This window comes from Tachypleus tridentatus, chromosome 8, assembly GCF_004210375.1.
Source record: "Tachypleus tridentatus isolate NWPU-2018 chromosome 8, ASM421037v1, whole genome shotgun sequence".
Lineage (NCBI taxonomy): Eukaryota > Metazoa > Arthropoda > Merostomata > Xiphosura > Limulidae > Tachypleus > Tachypleus tridentatus.
This window is the reverse complement of record NC_134832.1, coordinates 32,009,828-32,029,353: the sequence shown is the minus strand read 5'-3', so window position 1 is coordinate 32,029,353 and position 19,526 is coordinate 32,009,828. Positions and strand designations below refer to the sequence as shown.

The following is a 19,526-nucleotide window of genomic DNA, read 5'->3' as shown; positions in this document are numbered from 1 at the left end:
AGAAAAGCTAAGGACTGGCCTTCAACTTGGAAAGTTGCCTAATCTTCCCAGTTTACATACTGATATTCACGGTTTTGCAGAACGGTAAGGGAAGATAGAGCCCATTTATCAAAACGCCATGTCATTACTACTTTTGCTGTTGTCATTTTCCGTTGCATTTCCATTCATACTACGTACGTATCTGTTATGGTATTTAACGTTATCATTGGCAAGAAATACAAAGAACTGTACACGAGTAGATATAGCTTATATGATCATCAGTTTCTTAAATATCCTATGAGCTTGCCTTGTCCTCAGCACACTAGTCTGATATAGGTCTACACTGGTCCGCTAGTTTGACAGTTTGCGACATTGTTTAAATTTATGAAGACCATTACGTGCGCTGTCTCACGCCCTCCTACTAACTAGTTGATGTACAACTGCGAGGCCTTGTTAAAGTGCTAATGTCGTTTTTCATAAATTCCATTAAGGACTGACATTATCAGGTTTTATTATAGCGCACACCCAGCTCAGAACGGTTTCTCTAAATGACGAATCTCCTGCACGTTATTACAGAGAGAATTAAAACAAAACAAAAAAATAAGAAAATAAAACCTAATCTATGTAACAAGAACCCTTAATAAATTTGCTTCCACTTTCAACTCGAGAATTCTTGTTCTTTTGGGTTTTTTTTGTTTCTCGTTTACTCTCATATAAGAAATAAAACAACAAAGTGCCGAATCAGATTACAATACATTATATAAAAACTAAAGATTTTTGTTTTTTTGAAATAATAGATTGAAAACCTACCAGGATTTAAAGTTCACTAAGTTAGCACCGAATCGTGAACACAATACATGTATAATCTGATCCTTAGATAGCACCAGAGTCCAGCTGGATCGCAGCTTAACCAGTTTTAGTCTGAGTAAACAAATCCAAAAACACGATTTATTTGAATGAGCTATTCGTATTTGACCTCAAAAGTTCAAAAGTCACAAGCTATATCAACAATATATTTCTAAACTGGCTCCACTTGAAATGTTTCATTCATTTTTTTAAAAAAATGTATACGCCTCTCCCACAAACACACACACTTTAATTGGGTTAAAGGTTAGTCTGAAGTCTTATAACGCTAAAAACCGGTTTTCCAGCACCAGTTATGGGCACAGCACAAATAGCACGTTGTGTAGCTTCGCGTTTAACAACACACAAAACATAATCTCTAAAATAACGTTTCTCCTCACTTAATCTTCAGAACGATTTAACTATCCATATTATCCGTCAGTTTGCTAATATTAATAATAGCAATGGAAAATTTAAATATATTCATTCACTACAGCGCAGTCGCTCCTTGCTTGAAGAATTGCCGAATAGGTTTCTTTGTTTTTTTTTCACGAAAAAATCACTGCGCCAATTGCTGATTGCAATATTCATGAAAAAAACTCGATGTTGCAAAGCGTAAATCAATTGTATTGTCGTATAAAAATAACAAAAAATTAAAAATTCACAATTTTTATTAATACAAAGGTTTTATGCTCGTTGTTTAACATGAAAAATCAGTTTTTGAAGACACGTTTAAAATTGCTTTTTTAAAGCAAAATTAAGTGTGAAATCTAATATTATCTGTATTTCTTAACTAAAAGTGGAATGAAAGAAATGTGACTTTATAAATTGTAATATATACCATTAAATGTCAAAATAGAAAATGTCTCTCATGAATAAATCACTGCGCCAATCTCTGATTACAAAACTCAGTGTTTTACTTCCACTGACAGTTGATATCCATTTTAAATATTATAGTATTTAATGCAATCACTTGTCACTTGCTGACTGACCGTCAGATCTTGCGATTAAAGATATGCAGTGACTTTGAATGTCGGTTGAATATTTATAACATAAATGTTTTATTTGTTTATTGTTGATCACATAGTTCCATAGTAGGCCATCTGCTCTATGCCCACCACAGGTATTGAAATTCGATTATTAGATATCAGCTGAAGGGCTTACAAATGGTATTAGTTATAATACGTTTCACTGAAATCTCAAAAATATCCAGATGGAGCTAATTTGAAATCAGTTGGACCAATACAGGTAATCAAAATATCTAGATGGAGCTAATTTGAAATCAGTTGGACCAATACATGTAATCAAAATATCCAGATGGAGCTAACTTGAAATCAGTTGGACAAATAAAATGATCCAAATATCCAGCTGGAGCTAACTTGAAATCAGTTGGATAAATGAACCTTATCAAAATATCAGCTGACGTATTAACGATTTATTGATTACAGTCGCTTAGTCTGGAGTAATTGCAAGTGAATATGGCTAGGTCTTGGTGCAGGCTGACATTTGTGTTTCCTATGGTGAAATAACGTAAAGGTAATTAAACGACGCATCTGTAAGCCAATAAAAAATGCGATGATATTTAATTATAGTAAGTAATGTGAAAAAAGTCAGAAATTCTTGAAGTTAACAATAAATTATACTGCATTTAAATGTTTTTGTTCTCTTATTTTACATTCATAAATATAATGTCAGTGTAAATGAATGAACGGTTGTAAAATTCCTTGCAAATTAAAACGATTTCTAAATCAAACAACAGGTGGCACTACAAAACATCCGTATATTTGTTAAATTTATAGTTTCGAAAGCTTTGGATGTTTTATAGTGTTTGCCTGTATGATATATATTTAGCTATAAACAAGGCTTTTGCTTCTATTTTCTGACATTCACAGATATTTCTTAACATCGTGAATCAAATCATTTTTTTAAAGCATGTTCCTCTCTATATGCTGGTTTTTATCAATCCAGTAGGTGCAGCCAGATTATATCATCATGTGCTCCTCCTTCTAACTTTCTATTGGTGGAGAGTGATCAATAAAGGCAAGGGATAGGATAGTAAGCCCAGCAAATGGAACACTGAGTAAGCACAAGATGGATGATTGCCTGAAGATCGAGACCTAGTAACTACTATACTTATGGCTTTAAATGTCGCCTAGAATGCTTTGAAGAGCAACAACTATTACTTTTCCTCAGTTTGGAGTACATATCTCACACGGTGTCTCAGATGTTTCCATACAAACAAACGCGTGGGAAATTACACGCTTTATAGAAAAAGGTCTCGTAATATCTATCGCAGAACGAATTTAGAAATCTGCTTTCGATTACCATTATATATCTAGATTTAACTTTATTATTATAAGCACAAAAAACAACAACAACAACAAATAATTCAGTCTGAACAAAAGTAATATTCACAATCACGAATACGCGAACAAATATTGTTTAGTAAAATCTCTGACTCCAAGACATCTTAACGTAAATGAACTTGAAATCATCAAATCGGATCCATGCCAATTTAAATTGTCGAAGATTTCAATAAGGTTAATTGCTGAATTTCGCATACAATTATTCGAAGGCCATCTGCCCTGGTGATAAATTAGAAGGAAAACAACCAATCAACACCAACTTTTGGACTACTCTTTTTACCAACATGTAAATAGGATAACCGCATCTTTTCAGTGACAGCTGCTCATAAATGCATTCGCTTAAATTCAGAAAGAAAAAAACTCACAAATATAATAAAATCAGAAACACCTGTTAATTTCCTCGTTAAATTCCGTGTTGTTTTCTTGTTGTTGTTATTTTTTTACAGTTAAACTGCATTTTTACGTTATTGTATGGACTTTTTTTCAATGTTTTGTAATTACGGAAAGTAATATCTTCAGATAAATGAACTCTCGAGCACACGTGTTTTTTTGCGAAATCAGCACAGAAACTTCTCAAGTTAAGTACTGAATTTGATCGAGTTCACCCTGAGAAAATTTTGATGCGTACAAATAGGAAAGAAACATTCACGTGTCAGTTATACCTTCCTAACCCCCTCTTCTTCTCTCCATCTCACCCTCACATCTGGACACCTGGTGATTGCCAACATTGTTTTTTAATCCGTGGTTGACTGTAAGAATTCTGCACTTGCTTTGGTTTTTCTTCTTTTGATTCCAAACAAAAGAGACATTTACAGGAAAATAAAAATGAAACTGTCGTTTGAGGTTATTCTATGCTGGGTTCGGGTCTAAAGAACGCGATGGTTTAAGTCTTAAAGATTCAAGAGACTCGGCCCACACAGAGGCTTCCATCTCTCTGTGAGTGGTGCCGCTGTGAAGACTCCAACTTTGGGGTCACCAGTTTGACATATTCTGGGTGACAGCGCGTGACGGTTGAGCAAAGACACCGCAAAGTGTGGTGGTAAGAGAGTGACACTATCATTTTGACACTAAATCCCTGAAGCTCTAGCATGTCCAGAACTTGGTACAGGTGTGCAGGGAAAATCAGATTTGAAATCTAAGTTTTTGCTGCAGTCAGTTCCTAAATGCATTAAAAACCGCTTATTTAACTGGATGTCATAGAAACAGTTGTCATAACAATGCTGGATGTACTTTTCAACATTAGCATGCTTTTAAGCCTAACAATTACATGAGGAATGATGGCATAAATACACACGCGCGAGAGAGAAGTCGAAAACAGCATAAAATAATTTCGTCTTCGCAAATAATCCGAACGCGTACAAGATGGCTAGCGTAGATTGCTCTCGAGTAGCTTTGCGCAAAATTTAAACACACACCAAAATACACCATACTGATATCTAAATAATTACAATGAACGGAAATTTTGCATTTATTTGGATGTAACTTCTTTATCCGGTTCGTAAGCATTGATGATACTGTTGTAGTAAATATCCTGTTTGTAATTACCTAGATATCAGTATGGTGTATTTTGGTGTGCTTTAAATTTAGCGCAAAGCTACTCGAGAGCAATCTACTTTAGTCATTACAAATTTAGCAGTGATGAGCTACAGAGAAGGCAACTAGTCATCAACACTCACCGCCACCTCGTGTGAACTACTCATTTAGCAACGAATAGTGTAATTGACCGTTACTTTATAACTGCCCCACAGATAAAAAGGCGAGTGTGTTTGGTGGAACGGAGATTCGTACCCGAAAGTTGCGAGTTGAACACTTGGCCAAATACCTATACCTTTATACAAGAGATTAGCTTCGATAAATAAGTTCAAAAAAAGGTTTGTATAATTAAATAACCTGTCAACAACTTTCAAAATGTCATTACTGTCTTGGTTATAAATTTAGAACATTAATTTTGCCTGCCAATTAATTCTAAGGCTGAGAAACCTACTAGAACGGAGAAATTATTCTATGAAAAAATTCTGAGTACAACAATTAGAATGACGTAAATAAGTCTAGAAACGAAATACGCATGATTTGAAAAACAAACTTAAAAACATGAAACTCGCTTCTGTTTCCTGATAGAAACAGAACAAATAAAACAAATAAGATATTTTTCATTCAACACTTCTCAATTCTCATTGTTATTTTTATTGTACCTTTAGGAGCTTCTTTACGTCAGCTCAGGTAGTTTGTAACGACCGTACTTTAAATTTAATGATAGATTACTACTGTGCCCATGACAATGTTCATTTAAATTAACTTCAAATAAACATGAATATTCTATACATGTATACTTTCTCGGGTAGTGGACTTCGATCAAATAACGATTTTATAAAAAGAAAATGATGCACCATAATGAGAGTTCTATAATTTTAAAAGATAGAAAAACTGAATAGTTTAGTTGAATTTAAATATTGTTGGTTTTAAGTATTTCGTTATGACTTCTGTATTAATACACAAACACCAATTATATAAAACAAAGAGAAGAGACCTATCTCTGTCATCTTCCACACCAGAAGATGGATGTATAGTACTGTGTAACCTGAAGGTTATATAACGTTTACAAAATTATTTTAATTAAATTGGCCAGGTGATTAGGATGCTCGACTCGTAGTCTGACGGTTGCAGGTTCGAATCTCCGTTACACTAAAACATGGTCGTCTTCTCAGCTGCGGAACGTTATAATGTTAGAGTCAATCCCACTATTCATTGATTTATAAAAGAGTAGTTCCAAGAGTTAGTAGTGAATATTGATGGCTAGTTACCTTCCCTCTAGTTTTACACTGCTAAATTATGGACGGCTAACGCAGATAGCCCTCGTGTAGCTTTGCGCGAAATTAAAAACAAACAAACAAATAAAATATTTCTATTACAAGATTAGCATCGGTCGTGTAAATCCAGAAATAGCGTAAAGATGATAAATGAAAGTTTTTAACGACAAACAACTTAATTAAATTATGCATTGTCTTTACTAAACGCACGTTACACAAACAGAACTTGATTACTTATAAAGCACAGTGTTTGATTATTATTTTTTTATTCACAAGAAATTGGGAAATTTAACATCTAAGACAAATTAAAAATAAAGATTTAAAAACAAAACAATTAGTTTGATAAATAACTATTATCGACTAATAAAGGTTCAGAATGTGTCTTACGACTACACAAAATCACAATAAAAATCATTCGAAGAGGGAGTACAGAGGAGCGTTGCTCTCTCTTTAAGTGAAGTGGATACCACACACAGACCTATGTTTCAGGCCACAATACACTGCTTAAAATAAATTTTCTTTTTAACATACTTTTCATACCACACATCTTACTGCCTCATTAACAGAAATAAGCAACCAGTTATCTGGTTTCCACTTGACTCATTCTTACGACAATATTAAATGAAATTGCTGGTTTTTTTATTAAAGTTGCATCAAAGTACATACGCCTTTCAAATATGGTTCGTTTGCCATCTGGATCATGGTCTTTCGTTATCAAATTTTCAGCTCCATTTAACGTTTTATCTCGTTTTTCTGTAACGAGAATTTGCGAGACCTGTCTTGTTTTATCTTGTACCTTAAATACATGTATTTTAGCACCTCTCACGCGCCATTTTTTGCACTTTTATAGCTAGATGTAGACTCTTTTACGGTGATAAATCAAGCTAAATTATTTAGAATAATATGTGAAAGGCTAAATTACTTACTAAGTGCGTCACAACTTCAATTATATAGAATAACATTTCACAAGCTAAATTACTTAGAACAATATATCACAGGTCAAATAACTTAGATAACATTTCACATGCTATATATTTATAAATTAATTAGAATATTATTTATCATACTAAATCAGTTAAAATAGCATCTCATTAGCTAAATTACTTAAAAATAACATTTCACAAGCTAGGTTACGTAGAATAGCATTTCATATACTAAATTACTTCGATTAACATTTCGCAAGTCAAATTGCTTAGATTTAACGTTTAACATGCTAAATTATTTAGAGTGATATAATAACCTCATTTATTTTCATTATTTTAGTAGGAAGGGTTTCTAAAAAACAAAACAAAAAACAATAATTTTAATGTATTGATAGCTTAGTATGTAGAAAATCTCTCCTATGGTAAAAGAGATAACTTGATAAACCAAGCATAATGAATATTACACTGCCTCTGATAAGAGCATTATATATATACACACGCTCACATAATCTACTTAAAATAGTACCAGTCACTGAAAGGTACATGTGAAATATATTAAGCATTTCACAATTTATATTTTTCTAGCGAATTAAGTGCATTTAGATATATTTCGATTAATGGCCCAGCATGGCCAGGTGGTTAAGGAGTTCGACTCGTAAACTGAGGGTCGCGGGTTTGAATCCCCATCACACCAAACATACTCGACCTTTCAGCCGTGGGGGCATTATAATGTTACGGTCAGTCCCACTATTCGTTGGTAAAAGAGTAGTCCAAAAGTTGGCGGTGAGTGGTGATGACTAGCTACATTCTCTCTAGTCTAACACTGCTAAATCAGGGACGGCTAACGCAGATAGCACTTTCGTAGCTCTGCGCGAAATTAAAAACAAACAAACAAATAAAGTATTTCGATTACAAGATTAGCATTAGTCGTGTAAATCCAGAAATAGCGCAGAAATGATAGATGGAAGTTTTTTTTTATTTTATTTTGGAACGGTGTAAGGATGTGTATGTCACAGCAAAGGGCAACGTATAGTTTGTACGTCTTAGTACATTCTTACGTGAGCCCTGCTAGAACTATGTGATCAGTTCATACTTCCCTACGAAACGTATCTGATGTAATTATAAAGCTTTACGTTCACGCACCAATATGTTCATGAAACGTGAATATCTTATGACGTCATACAAACTAAACAACACCATACACGTCTTCCATGTTTCAAAATTTAGATCAATACTCCACTGTAAGGTAGCCTTCTCACCAGTAGCTCAGAGGGGCTTATGACACTATAAACCAGGTTTCGATACCTGTGGTGTGCACAATAGAGATAGCCCACACGTTAGGTAATTTTGCGCTTGACAACAAAGAAATCCCATAACGTTTGAACTCGGGTAAAACGTGTATACAATCGACGCTTTTATCCTATTGAAACGTTGTTATAACATATATATTCACAAAATATTAATTCCCTTAACAAATTAAAATAAACAAAAATTATCTGTTGGTATCAATTCTCTCTTCTAAAGCATCTGCTATTGTTACTTATTTTAAACTAATTATCCACGTCCACGTGTATATGGAGCTTTTGTTATTTCAACGTACAATCATTTAAAGACCAACAGGGTGGAATAAAATGCTCTTAAACAATGAATTACACGTAAGAAAACAAATCAGTTTAGGATCTGAATAAATACTCTAACAGTCATGGTAACTATCGTTCCACTACACGTTAGAGTAAAAAAAAAATGAAACATCTATGTTCATTGTGTGCATAGGTAAGTTATTATATGCACGTGCATATGCATAAGTTCGCGCACACGCACACACACACACACACATATATATATATATATGCGTACACATCCTCAGAGACATGGTGTAAAAGGGAACAATGAGATCTCCATAGAAGTCAGTGTCAACAAATCAATGCATTGTACGGCACCTAATTAGATGACATTTCAGCTTACGTAAGAACACTATATTCAGCCCTGAACACAACAGGCAACACACTCAGGTCGAAACTAGCTCATGTAAGGGCCGTTGAAGATTTTTTAAACACATCAAAGATGTTAACCCGTAACCTGGCAGTGTATGTGGAGAGCTAAGAATTAACTCACTGATATTTGGAATACTGGTGATATATTCACTGTGGTTGTGTAAACTAAACACCAAACATAATGTATGGTCATATAGATTATACTTGTTTAACAGAAATGCATCTTATATATGATTTGCGTATCGTTTTATACATTTTGACCTGTCACAATAGCCTTTCATATCCCCACCTGTTCTACGTTCATACACCCAGTGGCACAGGGGAAAGTCTGAAGGCTTATAACGCTAGAAATCGGGTTTTGATCCCCGTGGTAAGCACAGTACATATAACTCATTGTATAGTCTTATGCTTAATCACGAACAAACAAATAAAAATGTTGTACTTTCACCTATATACATCTATATATGATTTCCACACATGTAATCTCGCCAATGGCACAGCAATAACTGTATACTTATGCGATAAAAACAGGCTTTCTACACCCGCGGTGGCAAACACAGCACCGATGGTTCTTTGTTTACTTTTGTGCTTAACTACAAACAAACAAAAAAGTTTTATGTATATACCGTTTCTATAATGTGGGGAATGTTTACGTGATTCCTGAAGAACCAACGTGGTTTGAACACTGTTTGATCGTAGTGACTACAGAGATAGCAGTCCTTGTAATTCACATACACTTGTGCCATTTGTTAACATGAACATGGTGTATTAATGCTTAATGAGTTATATCACAGTGAGTTTTAAAGGTATCATTTTTCTTTCCCTTGAGTTTTCTTTTACACTGAGTTGTCTGTATTACATTAGCTTCCCCTCCCCAAAGAATGGGTTATATTATCTCATATTCAAAGACTCATATAATAGCTCATTTCCAAAGTCTGTTTCACTCCTTTCCATAGTCTTTATTACATTAGCTCATTTCCAAAGACTTGGTCACATTAGCTCCTTTCGGACAAAAAAGATCCCTGGACCCGACAAACTGTACTTGCCATCAGAATTGTAACTTATTATTTCACCAACTCGTAGTTCTTTGGATCAAACACTGTCAGGGCTAAAAATGGTTGTAAAAAAAACTGCCGATCGTAAAAACAAAACTACAGAAGTATGTTCGCTTAGAAGTGAGCACAAAGCTACACAATGGGCTGTCTGTACTCTGCCAACCACGGATATCGAAACCCGGATTTTAGAGGTTTGAGTCTGCAGACATGCCTCTGTGCCAGTAGGAGGCGCTACAGGAGTTTCACTAGCGGCAGAAACACAAAAGTTTCTCCACAGAACAGGATGCCTGAAAGTTGTCACAAATGGTATTCAGTAATAATTTCATCATTATTGATTAGCATATCAAGCCTATCCTTATATGAAACCCACTGTAAGCATCATCTCTAACAGTCAGTGTTAACTGGTCCTAACAGTATCCGTTATACTGACAAACACTTTGTTAGACTTGCCAGTCCTGCGTTATTGAAAAAAAGAGATAAAAATTCCCAAAGTTTTTTAACGGAACTTAACATTTTCAATGTTTAACCAATGAAATTGTATTTTACTACAATAAATAGTTTTAAAGATTCAGTCACTTATTTTAATGTAGCACAATACATCATGCCCTTTCTAAAGATTGGACATCTACAAACAAGCACTATATACAGTCATGTGAAAAAGTTAGGACACCCTATGAAAGCCTATGTATTTTTGTAACATTCTTGGATATATAGATATTTAATCTCAATATTTAAAATACTAAGAGATTATAGGAATATAACTAAACAATTAAAACTGAAGAAAAGACTTTTCAAGATCTTCTGTAAATGTCATTCTACAAAAATGCATATTCTAACTGAGGAAAAGTTAGGACACTCCCACATTTATTCCCACTTAAAATAGCTCAACTCACACACGGGTGTATCACACCAGGTGCACATGATTAGAAGATCGTTACTCAGCATTTTCAATGAGGCTTGCCCTATTTAAACCTCAGACATTTAGTTTGGTGTGCTCCTGACTGTTGAAGTGAGAGTGAGCACCATAGTGAGAGCAAAATGGCTGTCTGAGGCCTTCAGAAAGAAAATTGTAGCAGCATACGAGTCTGGTAATGGATTTAAAAAGATCCCAAAATATTTTGAAATCAGCCATTTCACTGTCCGGAAAATAGTCTACAAGTGGAGGTCTTTCAAAACAACTGCCAACATGCCCAGATCTGGTCGTCCAAGCTAGTTCACCCCGAGACCGCAAGATGCTAAAAGAGGTCTCCAAACACCCTAACATGTCATCACGGGACCTACAGCAGGCTCTAGCTACCGTTGATGTGAAAGTGCATGTGTCTACAATCAGAAAGAGACTGCACAAGTTTAACTTGCATGGGAGGTGTGCAAGGAGGAAACCTTTGATCTCTAAGAGAAGCATCAAGACCAGACTGAAGTTTGCTAGAAAGAATGTAGACAAAGATCAGGACTTCTGGAATAATGTTCTTTGGACGGATAAGTCCAAAATTGAATTATTTGGACACCAGAACAGAAACCAAATACAGCATTCCAAGAAAAGAACCTCATAACATCTGTGAAGAATGGAGGTGGAAGTGTCATGGTTTGGGGCTGCTTTGCTGCAGCAGGACCTGGACAGCTCACATTCATAGAATCCACCATGCATTCTACTGTGTATCAAAGGGTGCTTGAAGATTATGTGAGACCATCTGTAAGAAAAGTAAAGCTGAAGCGGACCTGGACCCTGCAACACGACAATAACCCAAAATATAACAGTAAATCCACCAAGGACTGGCTGAAAACTAAGAAATGGAGAGTCCTGAAATGGCCGAGCCAAAGCCTGGATCTTAATCCTATTGAGATGCTGTGGGGTGACTTGAAACGAGCTGTACATGCAAGAAACCCCTCAAACATCTCGCAGCTGACAGAATTTTGCATTGAGGAGTGGGGCAAACTTTCTTCAGACCGATGTCAGAGACTGGTAGATGGCTACAAGAAGCGTCTCACTGCAGTTATTTCAGCCAAAGTGGGTAACACTAGCTATTAGGGGGTAGAGTGTCCTAACTTTTCCCTCAATTAGAATATGCATTTTTGTAGATTTACATGTACATAAGATCTTGAAAAGTCTTTTCTTCAGTTTTAATTGTTTAGTTATATTCTTATAATCTCTCAATATTTTAAATATTGAGATTAAATATCTATATATCCAAAAATCTTACAAAAATCCATAGGCTTTCATAGGGTGTCCTAACTTTTTCATATGATTGTACATTACATCGGTCACTGGTTACGTAATTTACGTTTACCTTAATTATTTTCATAATTATTTTACGTTTATTTCACAGTTGTAAAAAAAATAACATATTATATTTGTTTTATTATTATGGTTGAGTTTATAGATCGAACAGCCCCCTGGTGGGACAGAGGTAAATCTTCGGATTTACACTGCTGAGGTCAGGAGTTCGACTTCCCTAGGTGGACGAACCGGATTACACTCATTGTTCAAATATTATTTCCTCATATAGTTTAGTATATTTATGACCTTTTAGTTGCATTGTAATTCTAACTCCCTTTCTAAAACGGTGAACTCAGCAGATAGCCCGATGTGGCTTTGCTATTCGAAAACACACACAAACACACATCCTTTCTAAATAAGCATTTAAATTTTAAATGAATATGCATTTTATGATGACAATGACGCCAGCCTCCCTAGCGGTGACATAGAAATACTATTAATGTAGCAGAAGACTATGTAAATTTATGAATACATGAGATGCACTTTCGTGACCTACTGAGTGAATAAATACACGGCCAGCAGCTTCATTATGAGAACGAGAGAGTCAGGAGACAGTCACTCGGTATTGTTATCGATGTTTAAGTATATTGTTGGAATATTGCACGTGCTGTATTTTTTAGAGAGGAGATTGAGTTTTTACTTCCTGATTTCATTATTATTAATTTATAAACATTTATACATTGTTTATTAATATTAGGTATTTGTTTATTAACTGTGTTGAATTTATTTGTAAGTGTTGTGATTGTGAATAAACTGTTTTCTTCCTATTGTTGTTAAACCCTGATTTTAGCGGCATGTTCATTTTAGACTGTTACAAAGTGTTAACTGTGGAATCCCTTCACTACTTGGTTTTAAGTACCCAGTTAAGACGGACGATACCATTATAATTGTTTAGAAATTATGAATTCATATCTTCATCCGAATATTAAAACGTGATTCAACATACAGTGGCCCGAATGTAGAGTTAACATATAAGTCATAATAATGTGAGCATGTAGTTCAAGGATTATTCTGGTAACGATTTGTGCTATAAGTAGTCACTGTCGTAAAGCTCAGGGATCATTCTGGTAACGATTCGTACTATAAGTAGTCACTGTCGTAAAGCTCAGGGATCATTCTGGTAACGATTCGTACTATAAGTAGTCACTGTCGTAAAGCTCAGGGATCATTCTGGTAACGATTCGTACTATAAGTAGTCACTGTCGTAAAGCTCAGGGATCATTCTGGTAACGATTCGTACTATAAGTAGTCACATTCTGTCGTAAAAGCTCAGGGATCATTCTGGTAACGATTCGTACTATAAGTAGTCACTGTCGTAAAGCTCAGGGATCATTCTGGTAACGATTCGTACTATAAGTAGTCACTGTCGTAAAGCTCAGGGATCATTCTGGTAACGTTTAGTAGTCATTGTCGTGAAGTGTATTTTCATCTAATGGACATAAATCTACGTGTTACCTTTTTTCTGAATTGGGCCGTTCTCGGTGGACAGACCTGGGACAGTAACTGGAGGAGGGACACAAGCGGGAGTTAGACCCCCAAACGTAGCACTTGCTGGATACCAAGGGTTTGGTCGAGGCCATCCTTGTCCATTGAGCATGCGCAGTTTATCATAGACAGCATCTTGTGCCTGTGCTTGTACATGTTGCTCCTTTTGTGCAGCGAGGTTTCGTAAAACACGATTTATGGAGGAAACCTGGGAAGAACAAAGAAATAAAATCACCGATTTGAAAACTAAACACACAGCGTCTGGAGCATATATTCTGTGATATGATAATATTATATAAACACATATCTTCTGTAGCATATATTCTGTGATATGATAATATTATATAAACACATAGCTTCTGGAGCATATATTCTGTGATATGATAATATTATATAAACACATATCTTCTGTAGCATATATTCTGTGATATGATAATATTATATAAACACATAGCTTCTGGAGCATATATTCTGTGATATGATAATATTATATAAACACATATCTTCTGTCGCATATATTCTGTGATATGATAATATTATATAAACACATAGCTTCTGGAGCATATATTCTGTGATATGATAATATTATATAAACACATCTTCTGGAGCATATATTTTGTTATATGATAATATTATATAAACACATCTTCTGGAGCATATATTTTGTTATATGATAATATTATATAATCCTTTAACTTCTCCCTTTTTCGTTACGAAACAAGTGACAAGTATTATACAATATAATTTAATTTAAATAATAACTACTGCACGTAAAGTGCCAATAGGTAGAAACTAAATGTACAAGAACATTATTATGTTCCATCGCGTTAAACGTTTAAAATCTTTTCACATCAAGGTTTTTAGCATTTAGTTCAAATACATCCAGTATAATTTTGGAAATGCCTGATGTTTTGTTTTGTTTTTCAATTTCGCGCAAAGCTACACGAGGTCCATCTGCGTTAGCCCTCCATAATTTATCAGTGTAAGATTAGAGGGAAGTCAGCTACTTATCACCACCCACCGCCAACTCTTGAACTACTCTTTTACCAACGAATAGTGGGATTGATCGTGACATTATAACACCCTCACGGCTAAAACGGGGATTCGAACCTGCAACCACCCTCAGATTACGAGCCGAGTGCCCTAACCACCTGGCCATGCTGGGTCTGCGCCTGACGCACCAAACGAATGAGTCTTTGCATCTCTTTCAGTACTCTAGAAATGCACCACTAGTTAAAATATAAAAGAAAAAGCAATTAGTACGACGCCAAAAAGCACATGATGTGGAAAACCGAAACGTAAGAACAGGTAATTAAATACACTGGTGAAATGATTTTTTCTTTACTGCTGTCATAAGTGACTTGATTGGAATTAAAAACGTTTATTTGTTTGTTTTACAGATAAATGTAAAGCTATAGAATGTTATGCCCATTGCAGGGATCGAAACCTGATTTAGCATTGTAAGCCATCGTGGGGAAGAGTCATATAAAAGAACTACAACAAAATTTATGAAAAAAATGAACCACAATAATCTCAATAACTTAGCTAATGTATAATCAGATTCATATACATGACTATAGTTATTCCCTGTTTCAAACGAAGACACAGTTCGTATTTCATTTGGTTGCAAACTCGTCAAAACAAACGATGTGAGAGACAGTGTTTAATCACGTAATTCACTATGAATCGACACAAAGGCACGGTGTAGTAGTAACTACACTTCGTTTCTCACTGTTAACGGAATTTCTGCTTGTTAAAACAAACCTTCAAATAAATGGAAGCACATGTATGTGACCTAAATTAAATAGATAATCAAATTGACTTGACTAGTCAAACAGATTTAATTGTACCATATCTGTGAAACACGAAGAGAAAGAACAGATGTATAACGTAATTGTCGTAACAGAACCAAAAGATCTGTATCCCAAAAGAAATAAAAGTAGTCCTAGCATTTCATACAACGATCAAATTTTCCCTCGGAGGTAGATGTCTCCATGTGTGAGTACTCGCTCATAAGTCGAGTTCCACTTTTGTTGACTGAGCGTGTCTAGAAACGTTTGCAGTCTTCCCTCTGCTTGCTCGAGCTCGCGTGCTAACGCTGCGTAGTACAGTGAAGGCTGACGAAAATATTGAATTTTTGAGGAATTGTGCAGCGGGAGATTTGCAATTAAAATGCGGTTCTAAAGCAACACGGAAGTGACTTCTTTTGAATTAACAATGGTTTTTCTTTCCCCGAATAAAAAGGAAAAAAACATTGTAAAACCAATACAAAAATCCTATTTTCCAAATTTGCATAACAATGGATACGGTATTAGCTGGGTCTTCGGTTCTAATGAAAAGGTTCTTTATTGAAAAACATTCCGTTCGTTCACGTTACTTATAAGCAAAATGAAGTAACAGCCAGTAAATTAATCGAAACCATAAATAAGTAAAAAGAATGTATGTAATTATTCATAAAAAACACAATATTTGAAATTGTTGTTTGTTACTGAGCACAAAAATACCCAATGGACTATCTACGCTCTGCCCACCGCAGGTTATCTAACAATGTAAGTCCACATATCTGCCGCTGTAACATGGGAGAGGGGCTATACTTTAAAAGGTGATTTAGAATATGTTATCTTAACGCTTATGTTTTCGTTATATCCAAAATGTTGTTGTCTTTCACAATTTGTAGTAAAAACGGTTAGGAGAAAACGACCCCTACACTTCAGATGTACAAGTATATATATTATTTTAGCTAACGGTTCGCCTTTACGGCTCCTCAGGATTAATATACACAGCTGTTTGTAATGTTTTATATCTCCAATCTGCCGAAACGTGCGTCTAGCAATATATAAATTATTGTAATTGTTTTACTATTGTTCTAATATTGTAGCACAGTTATAATACTAACTATATAGCTATACTAACGTATTACATATGTAACTATTTTATGACATATACAAATATAGTGGACTATAATATGTTACATGTACCACCTATTCATTATCTCTGTTCATTTTTGGATATTTTTTGTTAATGAGTTTAGCTTCCACATATTTGATCTCTTTAAAATTTATGGTTTTTTTAAGATAAAGTTTAAATGAGTTTCGGTTTTCTGTGTTTAGGGTACCGTGTGCTCAGCTGGAACGGTTTTGTGTTGATCATTTGTATTTTACACAGTGATGTGTTCTGAGATACTCGTGTGAACAGGTCGTCCGGTTTCTCCTACATATATTACAAATGATTTGATAGACTACGTAGTCTATCCTATGCAAACAAGGTACCCCAAACACAGAAAACCTAAACCCATCTAAAGTTTTGTATCTCAGAACGGCTGGTATGGGTGTTCACACTTATTGATAAGGAGAGAACAACATTTCGACCTTCCTAGGTCATCTTCAGATAAAGAAAAAGAGAGTTTGCAAGTGACCGTTGTCGGATACATGTCTTAGAGACGAGAGTATAAACGAGTACCAGATTGTAGGGGGCGTCACAGTTGGATGTTAGGTTATTAATTAGTATAGATATAAAAGTATTCCTTTATATTGATTTAATTTTGGTTTTAGTTGATGTATAAGTGGGTTTTTTATTTTGCGTTTCTTTACATTTGTTTCTCTCTTTAATATCTGGGTGTTTTCTACAAATAGCCAAAGATTTTAAAGACAGAAAATATATGGAAGTTATACCCATAAAAAAAAAAAAGTGAACAGAGACAATGGGTGGTATATGTAACTAAACCACCAATCATAAAACAACGCATCGTACCAATATGCTGTTATTTTCAGTTTAACACTTGAGTATTCTGGAGTATCATACAACCTTACAGTTTATGGTTAATACTATTTACAAACTGTTTATTCTTTGCTTCCACTTGTTATTGTTTCTGAGCAGCTATTGTTTTCGATCTATGTTTTTAGCTAATCATAAAACATATAGTTATCTTTATTCTTATATGTTATAAAATAGTTTTATATGTAATATATTAGTATAGTTCTATAGTTAGTATATAACTATGCTGTAATATTGAATCAATAACTAAATAAGTATAATAACTTTCCTGCTGTTAACTCATATTACAGCAGAGTTGCGAATTGGAACATTACAAGCAGTTTTACAATTGGCCCGGCATGGCCAAGCGTGCGACTCGTAATCTGAGGGTCGCGGGTTCGCATCCCAGTCGCGCCAAACATGCTCGCCCTTTCAGCCGTAGAGGCGTTATAATGTGACGGTCAATCCCACTATTCGTTGGTAAAAGAGTAGCCCAAGAGTTGGCGGTGGGTGGTGATGACTAGCTGCCTTCCCTCTAGTCTTACACTGCTAAATTAGGGACGGCTAGCACAGATAGCCCTCGAGTAGCTTTGTGCGAAATTCAAAAACAAACAAACAAACAAACAAGTTTTACAATTTAACGACTATTCTAATATCAAACAGTTGTATATATTAACCTAAGGAAGATGCAAAGGCGAAACGTTGATTAAAACGCCTGGAATGTAAAGGTTGTTTTTTCTAAACATTTTATTTTACTAAGATTTTATTAAAGTAATAAAAATACTCAAAAACTTCGATCATTTTTATACTCAGATTCCACGTTTTTGGATTTCTCTGTTAATGTTTATGCGTTTGTTATAACGTTTTCAACAAAATCTCTCCACAAATAATGTTTTGTAATAAACGTGTTCCCCATTTTCTTTGGACAACTTCCGCGTGTTTCTACAAAGTGGTTGTAAGAAAAATGAGCAGTTTTAATATATGGTCGTCTATTACTTCTGAATCTGAACCATCCAGTCTCATGTTCTTTCAGTTGTTAAGTTGAATAAAGTGACAAATTTGCCTCTCCTGCAATCGAGGGGTTAAATATTCTATCGTCTCGCTTTCCCGTATGGGAGTTGAAAGAACACGTAGTGACCTCTATTGACTCGTGTTAAAGAGGCATAGCGAATGGTAGCAAGAACGACAAAACCACCACCAGTGGTCTCTTTTGCAAAATGAGGATCCGACGACAGGGTAATGTTGGTGTTGTCAGCCGGCTTGTAATGTATCATGGCGTTCAATGTCTATTGTTCAACTCCTTTGGCAAAATGTACCCACCCTCTATAGTTGAACATTCAATAGTCGTTCGGCTATTTCACGTGCCTTTAGCAAAGCCTACTGTTACATCCTTAGGTCTTTGCAACCTGCGCTTTAATGCTAGTCCATACATTTATCGCAACACAGTGTATGCGCTCTAAAGCCGAAGAACCTGCCCGAGTGACTTCAACAAAGCGATCCGTGTAAAGAAATATCTTTTCTTAAGAGGCATTCTTCTATAGTATTCTGGATTTCACGTGGGACTGTTGGAAGCAAGGCCGTCGTTGGTCACCATGCTAGAGACCGACAACGCTGAATAAGGTACTCCAACCGATACAAAAGTTCGTTCTTGTCACCAAACAAGGCTAAATAGAATTAACCCAAACTTCTGCTACATGATAGGAGCCCTCCTCGAGCCGATTGAGACCACTACGGAATATCAGTTGGAGGATCAAGTTTTTGCCTTCTTAAATTCATACCTCTTATCACAACACAGCGCCGTGTTTGAAGTTTACCGAATAGACTTGGAAAAATCGTACTGGATTTCCTGGAGTCTAAAGACGTTTTGGATCGTTTAAAAGTCCCACTCGAGAGGGATTAGGGGTAACTGGAGGCTTATGTGTTTGAGCGTTTCGTTATTGTTTGTAAGTGGAGTTCAGTTTTCCCGAGTAACAATACAAAACATGAGCTAAGAAAACCGATGAAAACGGAAGCCTTTCCCTGATAATCTGAATGTATTTTATCGAC

General features: G+C 35.3%; 1 protein-coding gene across 6 annotated transcripts in view; it reads right to left on the bottom strand.

Moving 5' to 3' along the window:
- Nucleotides 1–19,526, bottom strand: part of LOC143222108 (paired box protein Pax-6-like) — a 110,601-nt gene that overhangs the window by 11,018 nt on the left and 80,057 nt on the right. For all 6 annotated transcript variants that reach the window (XM_076448062.1, XM_076448061.1, XM_076448064.1 and 3 more), the window contains one exon: nucleotides 13,698–13,935. In XM_076448062.1, coding sequence (XP_076304177.1) covers nucleotides 13,698–13,935 — 238 coding nt within the window. The remainder of the gene's footprint in view (nucleotides 1–13,697; nucleotides 13,936–19,526) is intronic.